The sequence below is a fragment of the Strix aluco genome, chromosome 15, assembly GCF_031877795.1.
Source record: "Strix aluco isolate bStrAlu1 chromosome 15, bStrAlu1.hap1, whole genome shotgun sequence".
NCBI classification, from domain to species: domain Eukaryota; kingdom Metazoa; phylum Chordata; class Aves; order Strigiformes; family Strigidae; genus Strix; species Strix aluco.
Window position 1 is genome coordinate 16,160,586 of NC_133945.1, and position 23,175 is coordinate 16,183,760.

General features: G+C 37.0%; 1 protein-coding gene and 1 long non-coding RNA gene across 12 annotated transcripts in view; one reads left to right on the plus strand and one right to left on the minus strand.

Moving 5' to 3' along the window:
- Positions 1–334, minus strand: part of LOC141930063 (uncharacterized) — a 29,688-nt gene extending 29,354 nt beyond the window's left edge. For 4 of the 6 annotated variants that reach the window (XR_012625198.1, XR_012625195.1, XR_012625193.1 and 1 more), the window contains exon 1: positions 32–326. This is a non-coding gene — a long non-coding RNA (uncharacterized LOC141930063). Of the gene's footprint in view, positions 1–31 lie in introns of all 6 variants that reach the window. The other 2 variants (XR_012625196.1, XR_012625197.1) reach the window with 2 other exon arrangements.
- Positions 335–411: 77 nt separating this feature from the next.
- MRTFB (myocardin related transcription factor B) overlaps positions 412–23,175 on the plus strand; it is an 85,778-nt gene continuing 63,014 nt past the window's right edge. Inside the window, exons 1-4 of one of the 6 annotated variants that reach the window (XM_074841520.1) lie at positions 412–513; positions 3,673–4,100; positions 4,620–4,835; positions 22,694–22,860. In XM_074841520.1, the coding sequence (XP_074697621.1) occupies positions 22,707–22,860 (154 nt within the window). In that variant the 5' untranslated portion in view covers positions 412–513; positions 3,673–4,100; positions 4,620–4,835; positions 22,694–22,706. Of the gene's footprint in view, positions 514–3,672; positions 4,836–22,693; positions 22,861–23,175 lie in introns of those variants that run through there. The other 5 variants (XM_074841516.1, XM_074841518.1, XM_074841521.1 and 2 more) reach the window with 5 other exon arrangements.

Sequence of the window (23,175 nt, forward strand, 5' to 3'; positions counted from 1 at the left end):
CCGCGGCGGGGAGGAGGTGCGCTCTACTCACCCCAGCCTCGGCCCAGCGCCGCAGAAATCCCGCCTAGCCCCATGCCCCTGGCTGGGCCCCGCCGCCCCCGAGCCGAGCCATGGGGTTAGCCAAGCGCGACTCCCCCGCCGCCAGCCAGGTGCGTCCAGAGCGAGGAGGTACCTGAAAACGGGCGGCGGTCACTGCCCCCGCGGGGCACCGCCTCGGCCGAGGGGCACAGAGGAGGGGACTGTTTACCTCAGGCCCTGGGGGAGCGGCCCCCGAGGACATTTTCGGGGCGGAGGGCAGCAGGGCGAGGGGGGTGCCAATCCCCGGATGCGTCGGCCCCGCCCCCTTCCCGCCTCCTCCCCCCCCGCCTCCCACACGTGTGAGGCGGCCACAGAGCGCCCGCGCCGCGCGGCCTCCCCGCCCCCGCCCGCGGCCAACCGCCGGGGCGCGCGCCCGAGGGCGGTCTCGGCCGCAGAGCTCGCGAGAGGACATGTCCGCGGCGGCGGCGAGCGAGGGTGAGCGAGCGGGCGGGCGAACGAGCGGGCGGGCGAGCTGGGGGGCGGGCGGTGCCGCGCCGCACGGTGCCGCCGCTTGGCCGGGCTCCTCCGCGCGGGGTCGGCGCCCCACGTGACGGGCGGGGCGGCGGCGGCGGCGGCGGCGGCTCGCCCCCGGCGCGCGGCGGGATGGCAGCGGTGCCCGTGGCGGTCGGGCCGGCGGCCGCCGCGGAGGGGCCGGAGGGCGGCAGCCGCCAGCCAGCGGCTGCCGTCCGGCCCCCGGGCCGGTTGCGGTGCGGCACGGCCCGGCACGGCCCCGCCCGCGGGCGGCTGCCCGCCCGCGCCAGCCAGAGCCATCTTAAGGAGGCTGCGGCGCGCGGGACTGCGCCTCGCCGCCCTGGCCCGGCGCCGGGAGCGGCGGCCTCCCCGCGCCTTGCCGGGGGAGCGCAGGGTCCACGCGGGGCCGGCTCCTGGGGACCGGCGGCGGCGGCGTCCCCTCAGCCCTGCCGTGCCCCTCTGCCCCGGCTCCCCCGCCCCGCGGGGCCGCGCAGGTGGAGTCAGCCCGGCGTGGGGTGCCGGTGCCGGCACCTCTCGCACCGCGCCCCGGGATGCGTCTGCCCTGGAGCGCTGCCCAGCTCCTCTTCTGCCGTGCTTCCGCTGATAGATTTTCTTTCTGTTGCGCTGCGGTCACGGATTTATTTTTTATTATTATTGCTTTTTTAGTTAGGCACATAAACTCCTGGGAGAGGTAGGGGCCTGTGGGTAGAAAGGCGTAACTGTAGGGCCTGGCCTTACAAATCCGTGCACTGAAACGAAAGCTTTTCCGTGTTCTCAGCAGTGAAGTTGAGGCCTCTGGCCTTGATGACCCAAATCATACAACTACAGCGTAGGTTCACTTACCTGTTGAAAGAGCAGCCGCCCGTACACCAGGGACTGTTACAGGGTTTGGTTTGATATTTGTGAAATACACAGATTTTTTTAATGGCACTTGGTTAATCAGCTTTGTGCAGAAAATAGCAAGCGTGGCTGTAGCAATTGTATGCACAGATCTGTGTCTCAGATGCACATAAATCCGTTCACACTTGTGAGAGTGGCATTATTCGGAATGGAGGGAGCAAGGTAAAGATCTATGCTGCGATGCCTTTCTCGAGTGCCAGCAGATACATTTGCCTTTATTCCATTTATATGGTTTTTGTATTGGTTGCTAAGTATGCAGTGCAGCAAACTGCTGTTCTGCTATCTCAGTGCAGCCGAGAGAGATAATACCAGGACTTCATGGCTGCAGAAGGCAGTATAGCTGGAATAAAAAGTACAGGATTTAAAATAAAGTGAATAATTTGTTTAACCATGAAGTAAATATCAGAAAATTATCCTTTCATGCATCTTTCACAAACAGCACTGTGAAATTTCATAACTTTGCTGTCAGTGTGTCTAAAAGATTTAGACTTAACATCAGTCACCTTTTAAAAAAAAGAAAACGCTTACACTGCACTGTGAATACAGCATGTTCTAAAGCTCTTGTTTATGGGAAGGTGATTACACTTTTTCCTCACTCTACATCTTTCCCTTTATGATGGAAAAATGCTCAGGTTTTGAGTTAATTGATGTTTTAAAGCTCTCAACAAAGGCACAGCTGGCATTTCATGATTATTTTCCTAATGTTTGACATTTTATCTAGTTCCTTCCTGAAGATTTCTTTCCTGTGTAATTAGTTAGGGCAAATTATGATTTTTGTGGTATAACTTGCATATAAAACTTGACAGAGTGCTGTCTGGTAATCATGTCGGTTATTAAGGAAATAAAAACATCTGGGAGCTGAAAATCCTTAGTACATTATTGGAAGTGCAGAGCAACTTTCATGATTTGGCTGTATTTGGAGAAATGTAGAAAACTGAACTTAATGATACAGGTGAATTTTTAGGAGCAGTCATACAGTCACATGGAAATCACCTTAATATTTACCTTTTCTAATTTGTGGGAATGAGTTATTATAAAAAAGCTTTAAAGGTGGAGGTTAATGCACATATTCAGACAAATTTAGTGTTTGTATGCATAAAATGTTCAATAAATTGGAGCCCTTGGTTGTTGTCCTGGAAATCAAATTAGATAATTGATGAAATTATGGATTAATATGATATTGGATAGGGAATACAATTAGTTGTGGTTTTGGTTTTTTTAAAGAGCATTTAGATTACTGATTAATTACTGGCAGGAAGACAGAATGCTTTTTATTGTAGGGTATTTCTTTTTTTAGGCCTTTTTGTTGTTTCTGTCTTGTAACCTCTTCCTCTTGTGTGTTTTGGTTTGGTTTTTTATGTCCCTAATTTTTAACGTCTTTCACTGGTATGTATAGAAACCATAACATCAGCTTCAGCCTTTGGGCATGGAAACCTTTAAAAGAAGAAAAACCCTATCTGCTAGGATTCGTCTCGGAACAAAAGCAACATTGTTTGGCTAAGCAATGTATGAGACCTTTTAGACCGATACCTATGGGTTCAAAGCCAAAACTGGTAAACTTCATTCATGTTGTATGAAGTGGCATTAATAAAGGCCAGCCTTAAAGATAAATGATTTTTAAAAAACTTTTCTAAATTTAGTATGCAGTAGATTTCCATTGACATAATCACTTGTCTGTATGTGTATATATGTACACGCATACTCTAAAATATACTAATAAATGAGAAGTTGATGACAGAACAAGTATGTTTGAGTTGTTGTCATAGCAAAAAGCCAAAATGTGGTTGTGAACACTTTTCTTTGTAAGGGTTCCTTTGTATTGGAATCTGTAGAAAACTAAAATATATTTCTGTAACTAAATGAAGTTACAGTGCATAGATATAACTGGCACTTAAACTTCCAAGTGTGAAGACATTCCAGCTCTAAGGAGTTATGCAAGATGGACTTGAAGGAGCTAGGACTGGTCTTATATACTGTAGTTGAGTTAAAAGGAGTGGGTAATGCATCTCTAGCACTATAGTCTTGCCAGAGGTAACTGAAAAGACAAATAATTAGTGTGTTAGAATTTGAGTAGTAATATGAAAGGTGCTAAAAAATGAGCCTAGAGCATACTGAAATTAGTTTATGCTAAGGATTTTTAACCTAAGTAACTTTTAAAATAAAGAATCCTTGTGACATTTTTGTGACTTTCATTTTTCCTATCTTTACTTTCCAATTAACCAGAAATGTGCTGAAACAGACGCTGTAGGAGGAGGCTAGAGATACAAGGTAAGTGCTATATCTTAAAACAATTAAAGCTTTCTGAATACAGGTTTCTTTATAAAGTTGCCATTTTTTAGTGAGCAGTGTATCACTTTAAATTGTGCTGGTAATAATCCTGTTAAAATGGAAGGTTTTCCAAGAGATATGTTCTCATACAAACAGGAATATAGGAGAATGTAGTACCTGTGTTACATAAGCTAAGAGCAAGTTACTGTGAGGGTTTTGCTTTGCAATTCGGTATGAGTGCTTTTTAATCACCTCTTAGAATTTTGACTTAAATATCCTTATTTTGATTAAATAATATTTTCTCTTTTTTAAAGGACTGTCATGCTTGCAAGCCTTCACAGATTATGGTAGACTTTTTCTAAGTATTAGTAGTTTTGATATTGGTAGGTAAAACTTTGGCCTATATAGCATTTTGTTTATTTTTAACAATTATTTCACAGTGACTTGGGCTAGTACCAGCATAGTGCCAGAACACTTAACAGCACAGCACTTCCACGGTACCACCAGACCCGGTGTGTTTTGATTAAATAAATCCAGTTATAGATGAGGAGAGGAAACTTCTTCCTCAAAGGGAGTAACCGAGAATATTTAATGGCTGCTGATAGAGTTCTGTTTCAGTAGGTATTGGGAAGAGTCTCCAGCAACTTAGGTTATGTCAGCTGAAACATTCTCAGTTTTGGAACTGTGCCTCTGATGTTCAGCTGGTACTGAAATGGTGAAAGTTCTGATCCTGCCCCTTCCCCCCCCATCTTTTGTATGGGAAAAAGGGCTTTGTTGAGGGGGTGGGAGGGGTTGCTTTATTTTCAGAATAACTGAGACAGGGCATCAAGCTTAAAGCCTCCTTGATAATTTCTACTGAGGCCCTTCTAAGGTGAAACAGAACATTGGCTCCACCTCTACAGAAAAAGCCAGACACTGCGCACAACTTTCATGGCTAAGAACTGCTCCAGAGAATGGAAGAACAGCAAGACATACAAAACTTCCTGGATATACGCAGAAGGTGTCTGTATCTGGAGCATTGACGTATTCCAACAAACCCCAGAGCTGTAATAGTGTTATGCAAAAAATTAGCAACTGGAAACACTTAGAAAGATGGAGGAGCTTCCTTTAACCTGAAGGTAAGGTGTGTTTCAAGGTTGCATTCAGTCTACATGAAGAAGAGCAGGTTTGATTAGACTTGGCAAACCAGTTCACTTCATGTCCTGGTTTAGTAAATCTGCAACCTTTGTTTCTTACTGCGAATGCATCTGCTACTTTTTTATCAGCATGCCTAAAAAAGAGATCAACACCTGAAATTAAGCCTATTTGCACTTAACGTTAAACATTCATGGTTGTCTGCTTCTTTAAATGAAATTATTCTGTGCTGTGTTGAGCATAGTGAACCAGTATTCCTGGCATTGTTTCTTAAGCATTTTTATCACCTGAAGTTCAGGAGCCTAAATTGCATAATATTAATTATGGAATAAAACTTTTTCAAACTTTTCTTCTGTGGTAAAAATTGACAGCTGCTGTAAAACTACTCTTAGGGGTTGTTGAGGCTCTGTCAAAGCCACAGCCACAAAAATCTTCCATATCCTGAAACTCCAAAGCAAATGCACATTACAGAATTTATTAAAGTGTTCAGATTACTGTTATTAAATCCAGATGTTAATATAACAGTTTTGCACTTGTGCAATAAACTGAATCTGTATGATCGTTGACTCAGTAGACAGTATTTTAAGATTTCGTATTTGGTACTTGGCTAAAGCCATTAATTAAATGTTTGAAAACTGGCTTAAACCTGGGCATGATGCCAAAAGCAACAAAGTGAGAGAGAAGTCATGGTTGAGCTCATTTTTGATCTTCACACTGATGTTTGAAACACAAATGAACAAAAACACTAAAAATAAAGACAAAAAGACAAAACCCACTGGTTTTCTACCCTTCTAACTGTGAATTTATGAGATAATTAGCCCTAATTCATATCACTGAAAGCGGTGGACAATTGTATTTTTATTTTTACATTTTGTTTCTAATGTTAGATGTCTGCTGGAAAGCTAGGGAACAGTTGTTGAAAACTTGATTAAAAATTCTAGAGACATTAAAATTAGTTTGCCAGTCATTCTTTATTATAAATGTAAAAGAGGTAGCTTGTAAAAATTCAGCAGAGAAACTCATTAAAATAGACTTCAAGTTGTTATTGTGTTCCAGTAAAATCCAGTTAATACTCATAAATGGTTCTTATATGTCATGAAGTGGTAAGTTTCTCAGTATATCCTATGAAATCAAATAGAAGAGACATAGAATTCCAGCTGCTGATATTCTGTCTGACATTGCTGTCACAATCCTGTTTGTTCCTCTTTTTTAGAAATGAAAATGTATTGTTTGGTAAAGTTGTAATCCAGCAAAGCTTTAAGCATGTGTTTATGAGACTAAATGAGTTGCACAAAGTTGAACACATGCTTAAAGCTTTTCAGGATTTAGAACCACATGTTAGTAAAGCCTTAGGAAACTAATAGTTGTGACTTAACATAAGCAAATAAATTTGTTTCTGAATGTCATTGTGGTGGATGTATTCCTCCTTGCACCGCAATGTTATAGATGCAATTTTGTGTATGAGTAATCTCTTTTGCATTGATAGGTATTCAGTGTAAATTGTGAATTCCAGTCTTAGTAAGAGTTTATACTTACATGTTATCTGAGAGAACATGCAATATCACCATTAATCTCCATTTGTGTTTTAAAATGCTGCATAAGTTGTATGTGTTATCAATTTTTTTGTATGTTGTGAATTAGCCATCTTAGCCTGTTTCATTCTTGTATGTAAGTGTCTTTGGAAGCGTGAAAGCAAAGGAGTGTGTTTGTGCTTTTATAATCTTTCTTTGGTGGTAATCAGGCAGACGAAGGCCTCGGAATGTGTGTAATTTGAAAATGAGTCTTGCTGAATATGCTGAGATTACTATACAGAAATTAATGGGATCTTTATGTTCGTTGTGGTTGGTCTGAATTGTACCACTTTTGTATTATTTTAGGAGTTTTTGAATGGACTAATAAATTTCTCATAACAGTTTTGGAGCGTTTGTTTTTTCATTATGATATCATGTTACTCGGTAGGTTATTTTTTAGGATTTTCTCTTTAAAAAATACTGTCTTAAAAGTGTCTTTCCATGGAAAACACAACTCAAGACAGGTAACGAAAGAAATGCCTTAATGTTTTGCTAATGATTTTCAACATGTAAGTTGTACTCTTTGTACAGCTGTACTCTTTTTAAATATACTTAATATATTTATAAGGGTTTTTTTAAAGACTTGTAAACTGTAAATTAGGAAATAATTTAAAAAATCTTTTTGAATCATCTCTTGACACCATTTAGTAGTGATGTGTCAGATTTTCTACTAATTCAAGCCAATAAAATAATTTTTTTGGATGGCATTTTCCTCATAGTTATACTTGTTCTTGCTTTGCATCCAACAGCAGCCGCATTTGCTATGAAATTGAATGTAAAATTGACAATAAAGTTGGGTGTTCGCATGTCAGTTCTGGGGTTTTTTTCACTGTTAGAAAGTGGGGTGTTTTTTTAGTAAAATTGCAGATTTAATGCTTATACTCCAGAGGAGTAGATGAACTTGTACTGATTAATGTATTTTTGCAAACCTTAAAGTTTTTTCAGGTAAGAAATCCAAAATTTAAATACAATTTACAAGTAATGAAAGTGCTAATAATACTTGCTATCACTGAATACTGAGGAATTGCTCCGAAAGCAAAGTTGATAATTAACAGATCGTTTGTTTAGGACTTGATGTTATTTCTTGAAAAATTTCCGATGCTCCTGTAGTTTGGCTTATATAGTTTAGGTAAATACTGAGAATAATCACGGCATCATCACAACTGTGGGTGAAGTTACAGGAATGACTGAAAACCTCACCATTTTCTAGTTAATGTATTCAACACTGTAATTTCATTTTGAGTTTCTGTTCAGCAGAAGGATTTTAATATGCGGTTTATGAGGGCAGTGCTTACTTACTGTGTTTCTAGTAAATACTTAAGAGAAGTTACTATATTTTACAGCCTTTATTATTTCTGATTTTCGGTTATTTACAGTAATGCTTCTTTACATTAGTGTCAAATACAGCAGTACTCAAATACTTTCACTTAGTATAAGATAAAGGGTTTACTGAGCAAATGCTGTTAGTTTCTGCAAAATGTAAACCATCTTTATGGTTACAGGAATTATAAGTCTTACAGTGTGAATCAAGCTTTAAATAATTCACTCTACATCTGTAGACAGTTTCAACCAATTTTCTTTGCTTCTATGAATAACATAGTGTAATTGGTGATTTCTTCTGGAATCGGATCAGCATGGTGAGGCAAACTGTTCTGGCTGCGGTAGATCCAAGCTGAGTGGTTAATGACTCCCTCTTTCCTTTGCCAGATGTTCCACCCTTCCTCTGTTTTGCCAGTTTAACCATTTGACTGCTGTTTTACCGGGTCCTGTAAAATATGCCTGATTTTAACAACTTGTCACGCAGAACTGAGAAAACAGAAAGGCGGAATCTCTGGTAAAGGGTGAAATGCAGATGGCAACAACCTACCTAAATCAGTAGTTCATCTTTCTCTGCCCTGAGAAAGCTCTGAGCAGGAGCAAAGGTGGGCAATACAGAGACAAACTAAAAATCTGAAATGGAAGATGGATAAAACACTAGAACGTACTTTCCTTTTCTGCAGCCTAAACCAGATTGATAGTTGAGAGGAGCCTCTTGAACATAGGCACAGTTTCTCAAATATTTGGAGCAGTAATGGGGCCAGAAGGTAGTTCAAAAGATAGAATTCCATAGCATCTCTTTGATCTGTCTGTGGGTTCTTGGCATTTGTAGGTAAGCTTCTGAAAGCCTAATGCTGGCTGGCTGAGGAACATGTTCAAGAGGAGAAAAGATGTATTAAGGAAGGATGGTATAGAGAGCGTTTTTGACAAGTAAAGTGGAAGCTGAGATGAGAAGTGATTTAGTGATACATGGAGGACAGAAAAAAAATTCAAGAAGAGGAATCAAGAAGGAAAGCAGCAGGTACTGAAATGATCTGGGGAAGAAATGAGCTATGATCTGATGCCAGAAAAGAAATAATGAAAATAAGCCAAGAGGAAAAAGAGAAAACCGTGCTCTCGTTATCTCTGACCAGATATTTAATGAGTATCTTGTTTTCATCAGATTATCAATAGTTTTCCAATAAGGTTTCTAATAAAACTTTGTAGTATTTTTTTTTGCACAAATATTTTTAATGCTATTCAGAAAATGTATCTTTGAGGAAACAGTGGCACTGCTTAGTTTTTTCAGCTTTTTTTTACTGTTTTTTTCATGATTAAATAATACTTTGTGTGTTTTAGTGTTAGTAAACAGATCTAACTAAAGTGTTTTGAAACATACTTACCCTAATAAATTACGTTTGATAACTATTAAATGATGGAGGTGTCTTGCATATCAGAAGGAATTCTAAAGCAAATATATTTTATGTTATGATGCTGAAGACCAAAAATATCTTGTATACAAATAAAATTATTATGTAGGAGAGAAATCATGGCTTGAAGTATTTTTAGGCTCATGAGGTTTTAAATTGACTGTTGCTCTAGTTTTGATGTGTTCATGAGAAGAAATATTCACTAAGAGCTTTTTCATTAGCATTATGCAGAAGGATATTAGGAAAATAAATTTTAAAATATTTCAGCCTGTGTTTTAAGGATTTTTTTGGCTTAGTGAAGCTCATGAAGCTTACTCCATGTTTGAAGTACATTTTCAGCTGAGGGGAGATTCAGCCACATAACTTACTGGAACATGATTAAGGTGATAACACATTGTCTTTTGGTGGAGCTTCTCATTCCATACCTCCCAGAGATTTTTGTTTGCTCAGGTTTGGTCTCCTAAACCATTTCAGTTCAGATTAGCCAAGTTAGCAAAGGTAATGGTTCCAACTTGTTAAACTGATCGAGCTCTCTGTGGATAAGGAGCACCCATGCCAACAGCTGACCCAGCAGTGTGAACAAGATCATCATAACCAGAAATCGGGTGATGAAAATCATGAGAGAGAATGGTAATTTTGTCAGCCAGCACAATTGCAAGCGGACTTGGGGGCTCTAAGAGAAATGCCCTGTATTTAGTCGCTATGCCATTGGGCCTAATTAGTCAGTAACTATAGTTTAGGTGTTTTAAACATTTGAAGTAGATGCTCTAGTGGTGGCAGATGCTCTGTGTTGAATTAAGGAAAAACCTTTAGTAAGAGCTGTTTAAGTTTTGTTATAACAAGGCAGTGTTGCACAGGAGCTCTCTGTATCAGTTTAGCAGATTTCAGTAATAGTGTCTCTTCCTTTTCATTTCAGAAATACCCTGTTCTTTAAATTGGGGGGGGGATGGGGAGGGTGGGTACAGACAATCTGGGTTTTTTTACACTGATCATATCAATGTTAAATTGATGCTTTGTGTTATTACTTTCACTGTAGATTTCTAAATATTATTTTCCTTAAAGATGATCTTTGGAAATAATTAGCCTCAACTGAGTGAAGAAAATAATTTGTTGCTGTGAGGCTTCCTCATTTTTAAGTCTACACATGTGAAATTTGTATTTTTGAATACAAGAGGCCTTTTTTCCTATGTTTATTAACTTTCTGTTGAGTGGTTCTTCAGATTTTAAGTATTTCTGAAGGCCATTACATTTCTTACTTGATCAGCTTATTCTTGATTGCTGCCATTTCTGCATAAACAGGACTTTTTTCTCTCCATTATAACTTAGGGAGATGAGAATGATGATTGTTTTATAAGGGGAAGGTTTAATGGCTTTTTTTCACTTCAAGTTATATTACAAGAAAATCCCAAGAAATACAGAATTTAGATGTGTTACAGCTGTTAAGTGTAGCAGTTTCTGCAGCAATCTACTGTAAACAATTTTATGGTTACCATCTATCTCTATTTATTTATTTATTTATTTTTAAACAAGCAGCTTTGTAGGGAATGAAATACTGGAACACACAATAGTTTACCAGATAAGACTTCTTTGAAAGTGGCCTTAGGCAACATAAACTCTCCTGACCCAGAGTTTCTGCCCTATTAGTCTTTAGCTAATTTCAGTATGGAAAATGGAATTCAAGTTCATTTTAGCTTTGGAGATCGTGAGAAATTGGTTCTTAAAGCACTGAGGGCATGGACTGTGGATTATAGCATTAAACTGTTTAGAACATTAGAGTTTTCAGGCACCATACTAATAACATACTTTTTCTGGTTATTTTAGAATATGGGTGTTGATCTGGGAATTAAGCTTGATCACTTATAATCTTGGTTCTGTATTTATAAAGAAACAATAAGTGATATTCCTTCCTGTGGTCTTACCCTGTTCACAGAAAGTATTATTGGCCTTGTTGCAAGAGATGTTCTTGATTTGAGAAGTAGAAGTTTGGCTTTTGTTTATTAAAGAGTGTTATATTGTCTTTAACAAAATTTATTTATTTATTCTGTTAAAGTAGTAATATTATGTTTGTAGTATATCTTCATGCTTAATTTTCAGTGTTTAGGCAGCTGGGGGTTAGAGTTTTGTGGTTTGGGTTTTTTCCTACCTGAAAGTCTGTGCTTAAATGCCTGGGATTTAGTGTTCTTTTAGTATGCATCCTTATTGTATCTATAAAAAAACCTCACTTTAAGTCTTGGGAAGATACTGCAAGGTGTAAATCTATTAAAGCTGATCTAATTGCATTCACATTCTGACCTTTTGTCACTGTTGTATAAAAAAATTAGGTCACTTACTATGATGTGGGATCTGAGCAGTTGAGCAGTGGTTCACTGTAGCCAAATGTAATGTGACAATGTTCTGTTTGCTTTGAGGTAAGGTGTAATAACTTTCCTTTAACCCTGCTGTATTTCCTTTAACCCTGCTGTATCTCCAGGTGTAACCTGGAGAATGCATCAGTTGAAGACTGAGGAGGGAAGAGGTTGTCCTTCTGAAGCCATGAATCTAAATGAAAGCTGGTATATAAGTGACGGAACAACTATATTTTTTCACTTTTAGTGCTTTTTAAAGTCTGTAACAGTAATACTTTTAAGCCAAACAAATAAATATATTTTCCTGGTTCCAGTAGCAGCTTTGGCTATAAGAAATTAGAATTATATTGACCTCATCCTGACTCTAGGATAATGACAAATACAGCGGAGAATAACTTACATGTACTGAGTAGAAGAGTTGGCAATAGCATGAAGTGGTATTATGGGACTGCCAAAATTTTGTGTTGCTGCCTCTGTTTAGTTGAGAAAGATGAGCATTCATACCCACACAGCATGCATGTAATGAATATATGTATCTAATGTAGCTAACTGAGTTATCTTTGGGAGCACTAGGAGAGTCTTCAAAATCTTAAGGAGGTAGCTCACCCAATGGTTTTGTTGAAGCAGGACAGTGTCACCATAAAAAAAAAATATCATCTTAGAACTTCCATCACCTTCTTTAGCTCTTAGTTGTACTTTTGTTGCTCTTCAAAATGTGTCACATCATCCATTGTAAACTGAATTGTTGAAAAGAAGAGATGGTCCCATGAACTTGTAAACCAGACATGTTAACCGTTTGGTACTATGCTTTTATGGTTTGGTGCTATGCTTTTTACAGGGTGGTTACATGATCATAAATAAGAAAAGAACAGAAAATATTTTAGATGAACTCTAAGCACTTAGCATAAATCAAATAAGGCATGGTAAATAGCTGCTGCTTCAGATGTACAGAAAGTTGCTTTTTATCTTTTTTTATTTAAACATTGATCTGTCATCTTCTAAGTTTTTGTCCATTAGTGGGTTAAACTTGACAAGTTTTAGTTTCAGAAGTTAAGAGCAACAAATTGACTGGTTTCCATGGGAGCTAATCCAAGTCATTGTTTGCATTGTTAATATCTGAAAGTAGCTGTGTTGGTACAAGTCAATATGCAGCAAAAGGTTTGTGAAGGAGAGATTTTTCTAAGTTGTCCTAAGGTTAGGAGTATCATTTGCATGTGTGCACTGGGTTGCAGTTCAGACATAATAATTTTGGTATTTTGCAGGATCCCCTAAATGGAAGTTGCTAGTAATCCCTAATTATTTTGAGTTCATGTCTAATTAGTATTTTGTTTATTGCTGAATGTGAATAATAAGTTAAATTCTGTCCTATAGAAGTTGGTTGTATTTTTTTAAGAGGTCAAATATCAGTCTTTGGTACACCAAATATTATTTGGTAATTATTATTTGCTAATAATGCCAATAAAATTCTGCTAATCTCTGTTATAGTATATAGAAATAAAAAGCAAAGTATATCTTTTTCAAGAAAGTTAATTTTATGGAAATGATTGTGTAATGTTTGGTCATGCTTATGAAGGAAGGTAGAAAGTAGCATGTCCAACGGGAAACAGTCTTGCAGTTCCTTCCTCTGATTTGAATCCTAATGCTTTCCTTGCTTTGTTCAATTCAAGGGCCTGGTTTACAGGCACTAAAATAAACAGAATAGCACCTGCAGCTTAGTCATAAATGGGAACATCTTGAAGTAGCTAAGCAAACAAATGAAATCATGGAGTAATTTAACCTTTTCTGAAATGCCTTAGATGCTCTACCAACATTCATTTTTAAGATAGATCAGCATTTCGGCTATCAAAGGACTCTGAACACATAAAGGAATTGTTAAAGATTATGATCTAATTTATTGATAAAAGTTACTAATTATTTTCTGAAATGTCAGAACAGCTGTTGTAAAAAGCTCTGTATATTTTCTCTTTTTTTAACAAATGCCCACTTACAGGACATGACGCTAAAATGTTTAGCAGTCGTATGATGTGGCCATGTAAGTATTTGACCCTTGCTTCAGACTTGAGCTATCAAGCACTTTTATAATAACAAAATGAACACTTGTGTTTTGATCTTTTTTTTAATATGTTGTCAACTTCAGTTACATAAATAGATTCTTCTGGCTACACTGTTTATGTTTGCTGGCCACAGAAAATCATGGAGCACATGTTATCTTATTAATGCCTTCCACAAAGTTCTGTCATAGACCAGAAGACCTGAACTTGCTTTTTTAGCAGGTAAATCTGAGTTGATCTTGCAGTTATTGGAACACTACTGTGAAGTGCTTCATATTAAAACTGATATTAAAAACTTTTGATTTTCTTAATTGGAATTCAAATAAATTGCTTCTGAAATATGTCACTTATGTTTTATTGGAAAAAACGGATCTAACTTGAATTTGTAGAGATCCGTTAGGATGAGAAACTAGAAGCATCATTTGTTTGCGTATCAATAATGCGCATGGTTTCTTTTTTTGTTTGTTTCTTTGTCTTGCTAAATTTAGGTATTATAAAACTGACCTTGAGTTGTTTTCTAAGCTGAGTCTAAATTTATTTGCTGCCAATGTTAATACAGCCATTTTAAATTTTAGTAGAGTATTAAAGCAAATGTAAAATAGGAACAATCAACATCATCTTCATGGACTGAAAAATAGGAATGTCATGTTTAGATTTTTCTGAGCACTTGCAATTGGCATATTTTCATGCACAGTGTGTGCATGTGTGTAACATCTAAACAAGATATTACATCATGTTTTACCTTTCTGGTTTAAAGTATTTTTATGAAGCTCATTATTTTAATAAAACTAGTGAGGATATGTGCTGTAACAGCTTCGTGTTTATTTAATCAAGTTAATCCAGCTGAATGACAACGTTGCTTCAGTATGAGCACTGTTGACTAAGAATATCCACAAAAAAGATGAGATGAAATCAAATTATGTCTGCTCGTAAGGTGATTAAAAGTAAAAAATTGTTAAGACTGTATCTGGAAGTCCTTCACTTATAACAAGTTGTAGGACAATGTTTATTATACTTCCAAGCGTTGTTGCCATAATTCTTGTTGCAACTGAGTGCTCAGGTAGGAACTGTTAGGAAGGATGGACTTATTAGTCGTAGATGAAATAACACACTGTCATTCAGAGTTTTCAACACAAGTTATGTCTTTCTGAGCTTTCTGCTACAAAAGACTATACTGTAAGTTAAGCATAATGTAGCTTCTACTTATAAAGCATTGTGTCAGTAGAAGGTACATTAAAAGGTGTTCTGGGTTATCCAGATGGATTAATAGATGCTAGCTTCGATGCTTGCTTTTAAATAGCTTCCACAGTGACCTAGGGGACCAGATCTCTTTCACATGATAGAATAGCAGAGCAGTTCATACTCTTCTTTAAAGAAAAAGGTGGTTGACTGTGTATTATCTTTGAGGCAGCTAATCCTAGACTCTACTTTTTTGTTTGGTCCATCAGACCATTTGTTTATTTTGGTGCATCCTGCAAAGTTATCTTCCTTTAAGAAACAGTTATGAAAATGGTAGATTTGAAAAGTTTTATATAATCAGTAAACAATTTAAACAACACTTCCATCTGAAGGAATTAGGTTTGGTTTAGTGACTTGAATATTATGTGTATTGAACCCTGGCTTGCTTTACTTAAAATACTTGTAAAAAGTTTAGCATCTTGGATAAACTTTATTAATTACCATTTTAAAGCCCATGAAGTGTGAACACAGAAGATAATTGTAATATGTCTATTTAAAACATTTTTATGAGACCTTAAAGTATTTAAACACCAAGCTTCACAACATTCCTGTGAGTTACATCCTTTCCACTGAAGGGCTCTGTGAAGCCCAGAAGATTTTACCCAATGTTATTTGAATAGATTAGTTTTGAGAAGGCAGTAATGTGAAAAAAGAATAGGTAAAGCATCTACATGGCCCCACACAGCAACAGCATAAGCTTTAGCTTCCCCACACTTTGAGAGCTGTGAGAGGCTGCTTTTGTTCATCACAGACCCACACTCTGGGCCTGATAATTAATTTGTATTTAGCAGGCCACATCTCCCTTTACAAATGAGGTGCTTTTTTTTTTTTTTGCCTGGAGATAGTACAGGAGGGAATGTATTATCTAGTATTCTGTTGATTCATCCCCTGCCTCTGTCCATATAAGTAATTTTCTATACCTAGTTTATGGTGTGCATTTGTTAGTGTAGCTTATTTCTTTTCAGACTTGAATCTGTCCAAAGACTTAAGATTTAACGATTTCCTTCTAAGAATTAGAAAAGAGAATCTCAGTGTAGCATTGTCATCAAAATACACAAAAGTGTTAAATCAGTTTCTGGAGGTCTAGTGTCTGCTCAGGGGTATTAACTTAGTTAGAGTAGACAGCTACAAAAATTTAACCTCAATTTATTAAATAAAAGAGGAAATCTGAAATATTTATCAGTCCAGTCTTGACTCTGTGCTCCTTTAAGAAGCATGTAATTCCAATTACTGGTATGGTGAGAAGCGTGACAGGACCTCAGTTCTGTCATATACCTCTGCACACTGTTTTTTAAAGAAATGAATAGTAACAGTCAGTTTTTGATAATGCATAATCCACGATGATTACTCATAGTTAGTCAGCCGTTGATATTTCTCATCTTTTTCTGCTTTTGTCCGATTACCTTTGTAAAAATAGCTGTATGATTTAAATATTTGTTGCTCCGTATTTTACCACAAAATTTATCTTCATTAATTAATATAGCAGCACTGTATTATATTAGCTGTAGGATTGGAATTTCTCTTTCAATATAATAATTTAATGTCAGTTTTAATTTCAAAGGTCACATACTGTATCCAAAATACATTTAATGTGAGAGGCTGTGTAAGAAACTAACTGCAGAAGTTGCAAGCAACACCGAGTTGTCAGCAGTGCTGACGCTGCATCTCTTTGGGAAGAGGAACAGCATTGTACTGTGTGAAGTGGAATACTAAAATGGTTGAATATTTTCATGACTTCTTAATGAAAATTGTCTTTTGGTCTTTTAATACACTGTGGAATCATGAAATGAGGGGCCTAAATCTCAACAGAATAAGCACTATTCTTGGAACAGAGGCAAACTTAATTTGAGACCTTTTCTCCAATCAGTGAAATTATGGATGTCAAAAATGAATTAGATGAACATATTCAGGTAATTTACTGATAATCTGGATGATTAATAGCAAGTACTTTCCATGCCTATGTTCATTTTGTACTCAGTCATATATTCATCTTTACTGGTTCTAAATGCTATTTCAGTAAGTGGATTTGAAACCTATTGAGAAAAAAAAAAACCAAACACACCCCACCCCACCCCCAACTTTTCTCTAACAGTTTATTGTTAAAATTGCAGTGTTAAATGCAAAAGGTTATTTTTTGGTTTTTACACCTTTACTATTTTGAAAACACCGATATATGAGACAGTGTAAAGACAGGCTAGTGATTTGGAGAAACAGCTTTATAATGCTATTATTTATCTTTCAGTTTTGTAATGAAATATAAGGAGTCTTTAGAGTTTGGGGAAAAATTGTGTATAGACATGTGGAAAAAGCTATTCAGAACAATTACAAAGGGACCCCCAATAGCTTTTCATGTAGGAATTTAATAAGATCTCAGAGGTATAATAGGATGTAAGCACAGCTGAAATGAAATTGTGCATGTATGATATGTGCTAATGTCTACCAAATAGAACATGCTGCACTCTAGAGGTGACAGAGAAACCATTATGTACTAGACCAAGGAGCATTATTGTCTTTGTAGCAGACACCTAGATTTGGTATTGCTCTGGGAACTGACTTGAGATGGATTTCCTGCAGCCAACCCTACTATCTGTTTCTTAATTTTCTTTTTACCCCTTGATGATAGGCAGCATGCCAAGAGGAGTCATCCTGTAAAAACTTTACATCTTTTCCTTTCTCTGAAGCAGGTATATCCCCAGTTCTTCTCTCTGGGAAATGACTCTCTTGGCTTACAGTTACCGTATTGTTCAGTGAGCTAAATGTTCCTGTGTATTTTGAATGTTTATGTCCAAGTCCTACTTGTATTGATGCTGTGGAAAAAAGGAGGTACTGAGCATTCTGAGGGTCTGACCACTGGGACTGGGCTAATTTGAAGATCAGAAAGGAAATTTACTGTAGGCATATCTATGCACTTGATAGGGCCAGCTGCATTGTGAAAGCATAGTTCTTGCCCTTCTTTTATGAGATGGAAAGAGGAATTGCCAAGTTAAGTCTCACAGTGTGACTTGGCACATTATTTCAGATACAAATCATTAATGCTTACTATTCAAATTGAAGTAATATTTGAAACTGTAAGGCTATTTGAAACGTAATTGCTTATTACCACTCTGGTGTTAAGAGATCATTGTCCCCACTCTACATATTTTCAAGTCTTTCTAGGCATTGACAAAGTAGCAAAGAGCTTAACACAAATGACCTTCACTGGCAACTGTGAACTTTTAACTGTTAATAGCGGTAGCTGCCAGCTAACCTGCTGGATGCAGTTCTTAAATTTTTTTAAGTGCCTTTTTTAGTGTTTTCTGACACTTTGGAGGAAAAAAAAAAAACAAAAAAACCCCCAACAAAACCACAAACCCAACATTTTGTGATTCTAGTATTCTTCCCACTAAAGAGTGGAGTATTACAAACTGCTAGCTATATCGGTTAAAATTTTACTGAGTTTTATAAATGGAGAAACTTAAACCTAGGTGATTTGACTGCTGATGTTCACACCATGATTCCGTAATAAATTCTGTACTGGAGCCTGGTATTGCTAATATCTAATCTGGTGTGACTGTTAATAATTTGATACTGTACGGTGTATAGTGACCCAAGTTCCTTGCAGGTATGAGTGAGCAGTGTTAAGGTCAGCCATTTGACTTGGCCAGAGTCTGAACGCACTGTGATTCTTGAACTGTTTTTTCCAGCAGATTTCTAAAATAAAAGTTGATTTACTACCTAAGTGTCATCCAGATTTCACAGTTTCTGCCAAATAAAATACCAGTCCTAGTGTCTCAAGTGGCAGGGAAGTATGTATTTTCCTCCCTTCTAAGATTTTTCTAAGGAAATATACTTTGTGTTTTGAAGATAAAATGTTTAAAAATAAAAGAAGCGTTTGTCTTGAGCAGTTAAGAAAGATAGCAACCACCTACAATCTGTGAGAACACTTACATAAGACTCTTACGCTGTACAGGAGTTCTCCTTTGCCAGTACTGGAACACTGTTTCTATGTAGTTGTCAGATAAATGCAAACCAAAGCCTTGCTTGCAGTGCTGGTGCATGTTCTGTTTTGATAATCTATTCTGAAGGTTAGGTAGGCAAATAATTTTATTCTAGTTTTCAGTTTACTATTCTTAAATTTTTTGTTGAATTCTGTGTAAAACAAACAAAAAGCAACAACCAAACTCCCACACCCCCTCCACCCCACCCCCAAACCTGAAATCCTTTGGGACTATTGGGAGAGGAGTAGTTTTATTTTAGTTGCTACAAATAAGATAGTATTAAACTTTCCAACACTTCATAAGTAGAAATGTTTTTCATACCAAATAGAATGATGGTTCATACAATTTAATAAACCTTTAGATGTCTTAGTTTCAAGGAAAGAGTGGAAACCCCTGAAGTGACAACTAATGTCTGTCTGTCAGATTAGCCTTGTATAAAATGGTGCTTTCTTGGATTATGCAGAGTAGAATATTGAGACTTCAATAGTATGGATCTTTTTAAAATTTTGCTCTTCCTATACATGTTTTTAACTATTGAGTTTCAGTTACGTTATTAATACACTTTTGTATATAGGTCTGCATAAAGTCAGGGGTTACATAGATAATGGTTACCATCTGTAAATGCAGATGGCAAATATGAAATAATTCTTCAAGACTGAGAAGACTTCAAATAAATGAGGGGAGGCAAATGTGTTACCTTTAATATAAAATAAGGTAGTATCATGGTACATTAAATTCTAAATCAGATACTTTTCTCACTTTTGCACGATGACTAGATAAAGTATTTATTGTACAGGGTTTGATTTTAATCAAGGTGAACTACTGTTTTCTGCTGGGTTTTTTGTGTTTGAATTGCTGATATATCAGAAATGTCAGAATGCAGTATAGCTTTTGAAGACGGAAGAGAGATGTTCTGTATATCTTAAGTCTAGTTTCATGTGAAGAAAATGCAGCTGATGGTAAAGCAGTTGTATGCATCTTCTGCAGCAGTTAAAATGAGTGTGCTAAAAAAGTAGTAGTGGTTTATTATCTCATATACATAGAAACGTCTTATTTCGTTTGTTTGGAAAGGTATTTATCAAAATTATTTTTATTTATGTTTCAGAGTTACTTTGTCAATCAATAAGGAAAACTTTATGCCCTAGACAAAGTAGTAATTTCATGGATGCTAAGTTTAGAAGTTCTCTTTAGAAAGTTGAACAGCTGAATTCTCCTTTAGATTCTAATGGAACAAGAGAGAAGAATCAAGTGAATTGTGTATATTTTATTATTACAAGTCTTCAATTTGTCATCTTTACAGTATTGTTTAGATGTTCCGTTCATTGATTCCGTAAGGAGCTGTCATTGATCATAGTGTATCTGAGCCAGATTGTGATGATGTAGGTCACAGACTTTTTTCCCTCTACAAAAAAAACTTATAAACGTTGGGTGGAAGTGTGTGTGTTCACTTTTGGGGGAAGGTCAAAAGAATTTGTTGTTCTAAGCTCAAAAATATTTCCGCAGTCTGATATGGTAGCAGTTCATCAGTAAAAATGAAAAGAAATGAGAGCAAAATGTGATTTGAGATATGACTGAGGAACTTGAGGAATTTAGACTTTCTGGGAATTCTAGAGTGTCTTTCATCCAAAGACGATGTAGCAGCATAGCAACAGGGTTGTTCTAGTTTTAAAGGATCATTTGGGAAAATACCTGGATTTTTAGCAGCCTATAGGGAAAGGGACTTGCAGCACCCTTGCAGCAAAAAATTGAAAGAGGGCCTTCTGCACATAAGTGTGTGGTGATCTCATCCCTCTCTGTCAATCAATATAGACAACTGCTTGAGGAAACAAAGAAAGCATCAGCTGTGGTATTTCAATGTGTGCGCTACAACCTGTTTTGGTTTTGCTTCCTAGAAGCCTGTTCCTGTGAAATTCGGTAATGATGGTAAACTGATAAATAGTGGATGTTTGGGTGTGCTGAAATTTTTTTTTTTAACAACTTTTTAATGGATGGACTAATCCATTTAGGTCCCTTCTAACTTCATTTAGTCAGGTTCAAACAGATTAAGCATATTTTGTGTGAGAAGTCAACTTGTTTTGAGTGGCACTGCAGTGCTGCAATCAGTACCATTTAATATGCCGCATATAACTCTTGCATACCTTGTTCTTAGTTGAATGTGGACAATAAAACCACATTTACATACACTCCTGAAACGAAAACTAAGAAATGGACACGTAACTAATTTAGTAGTGTGTTGTAGAAGAGTGGTGAAAGTTAAACTGGTTTAATTTGAAGCAAGGTATTTAGTTATTTGTCGTGGGGAAAAGAGTTAATCAAAGCTCACATGCAGCATAATAGATGTTAAACCTTTAGTACAAGAAGGTGTTTCTATTAATTTCATATGGATTTAATGGCATGAGTACAGCTAATGTGGTTTAATCTCTTTGAAAAATGACTCCAAGATATAACTCATAGCTAACAAATTGTGGATAAAATGCTGTGAATATGAGCAGATAAGCAGCTAAATTTTCACTTAAATTCTCCTCTGAAGAGACTCGCTTTGTTAATAATGTACTTAATTTGTATGGGTGAGTGGGAGTTTTGAGAAGAGTGTAATGTCAGGAAATCAAATGAGAGCTGAGTAAATTATGCTTCTAAAAGCTAAGAACAAAGAAAAAATCTTGCATAACAGTAAGTTAATGTGTCTTCATATAATGTGAAAGCATCAGTTGGTAACTATGGAAAATAATGAAAAATAGGCACTTAACCATCACAGTTTTCTACTGAGGTATATATCAAACAGTACTTGCTTATATTTCTTATTTTTAAATTGGCACTTTCAGCAGTGTGATTCTTTATCCCTTTTTGTAGTGTAGGCCATTCTTTGGTGGTCATGATAATTTTTTGTCATCTTGATATTTTTTTGAAATATCAAGTAACACTTGAAATATTTTATGTATGGTAAATACGCACCCCAACACATGTATTTGCCTGAAGTATGAAAGTTAAGGTTGAATATGGGCAAGCAGTAGTGTTTCTTAAGAAAAATAACTAAAAATAAACAATTTAACAATAATAGGACATTTCTTCAGTTTTGTGGATCTTTATGAACTGTTAGTATTTCATATTGTTCAAGTTTCCAAGAATCCAGAGATGGACTTCAATTGATTTATTGAAATTTTAATGACTTGATAGAGTTTTGTGAACTACAAAAAGCCTGTACCAGTAATTCATACTTCTGTCTCTCCTCATGTAGATTAATTACCACATTAACAATAGAAAGGGAAGAAGTAATAAATTGGGACTCTTATTCCACTCTGTAGAGTATTTTACAAGAAGTAGCTAGTATGCAATAAAATTAATTTGAAAAAAATTCATGGCAAAAAGCCTTACTTGCTGGAGAGATTGAAATTAACTAGTTGTAAGATAGTTCTTTGGTGGTATGAGGTCCTGTATTAATAGCAAAGTTGATTTTTGATCCAAAGGAAAGTTGTGCAGTACTTCAAAATACTAAAAGCCTTTTGTATGCTATCATATATTAATTCAGCATTCTCTAATAAAAGCTACTGGAAAAAAAAGAATGTTTTGCTGATAAACGGGCTGTGTCACTTGCTAGAAGGTAGGGCACAGGAGCTTCTGGACATCCATATTTAGAGTTAACACCGTGTAATTTCTCCGTCAAAGTGAGCAGAGAAACTGTTCTGCTTCTCAAAACCAAATGACTGTTAAATTGCTTGTAAATACATTGGTTAACTATATTTTTGTGAACCTGTAATATTTGTGGAAAATTAGTAGATAGTATATATATCATTTTAAAGTTGAATTTTGTGTGCAAAGGAACTGACCAAAACCAAAAACCAAACAAAAAAGTAATACGCCTACATGAATTTTTTTCTTTATTAGTTTTATCAACTATAGTGTGATTAAGAGACCACTTGCTCTCCCTGTCTCCAGACAATTTAACACAATGGATCACCTGGGGACCGCGGATGCTGAGGACGACTCTGGATCACTAACACGGCTTGCTCCTAGTCCTCACAGTGAAGCAGTTGCACATGAGTTTAAGGAACTCTCATTGCAGCCCAATCAGTACTTACCTCCTCTCAATGAACGGAAGAATGGTGAGTGCAAAAGTGACTGTTCTCTATTTCTCTAGATTGCTTAAATGTTTTCTATGGGAATAATAATGTTTGTTTGATTTCTTCAAATAACATGAATTGACTCTCCTCACATTCTCTTCCCAAACATCGTTTGGGAATGTGGAGTTAAAGTGCTACACTGTTTGTTACAAAATCTGTCCTGATCAGCTTCACCTGTCTTGGCAGCTTCTAAGTCTGACTTTAAAACACCAACTGGAATACTCTGAGGCATATAAAATGGAGTTGTTTATATTTTTAAATAGTTTTAAAACCACAGCTAGTGTATAATAGTGTATC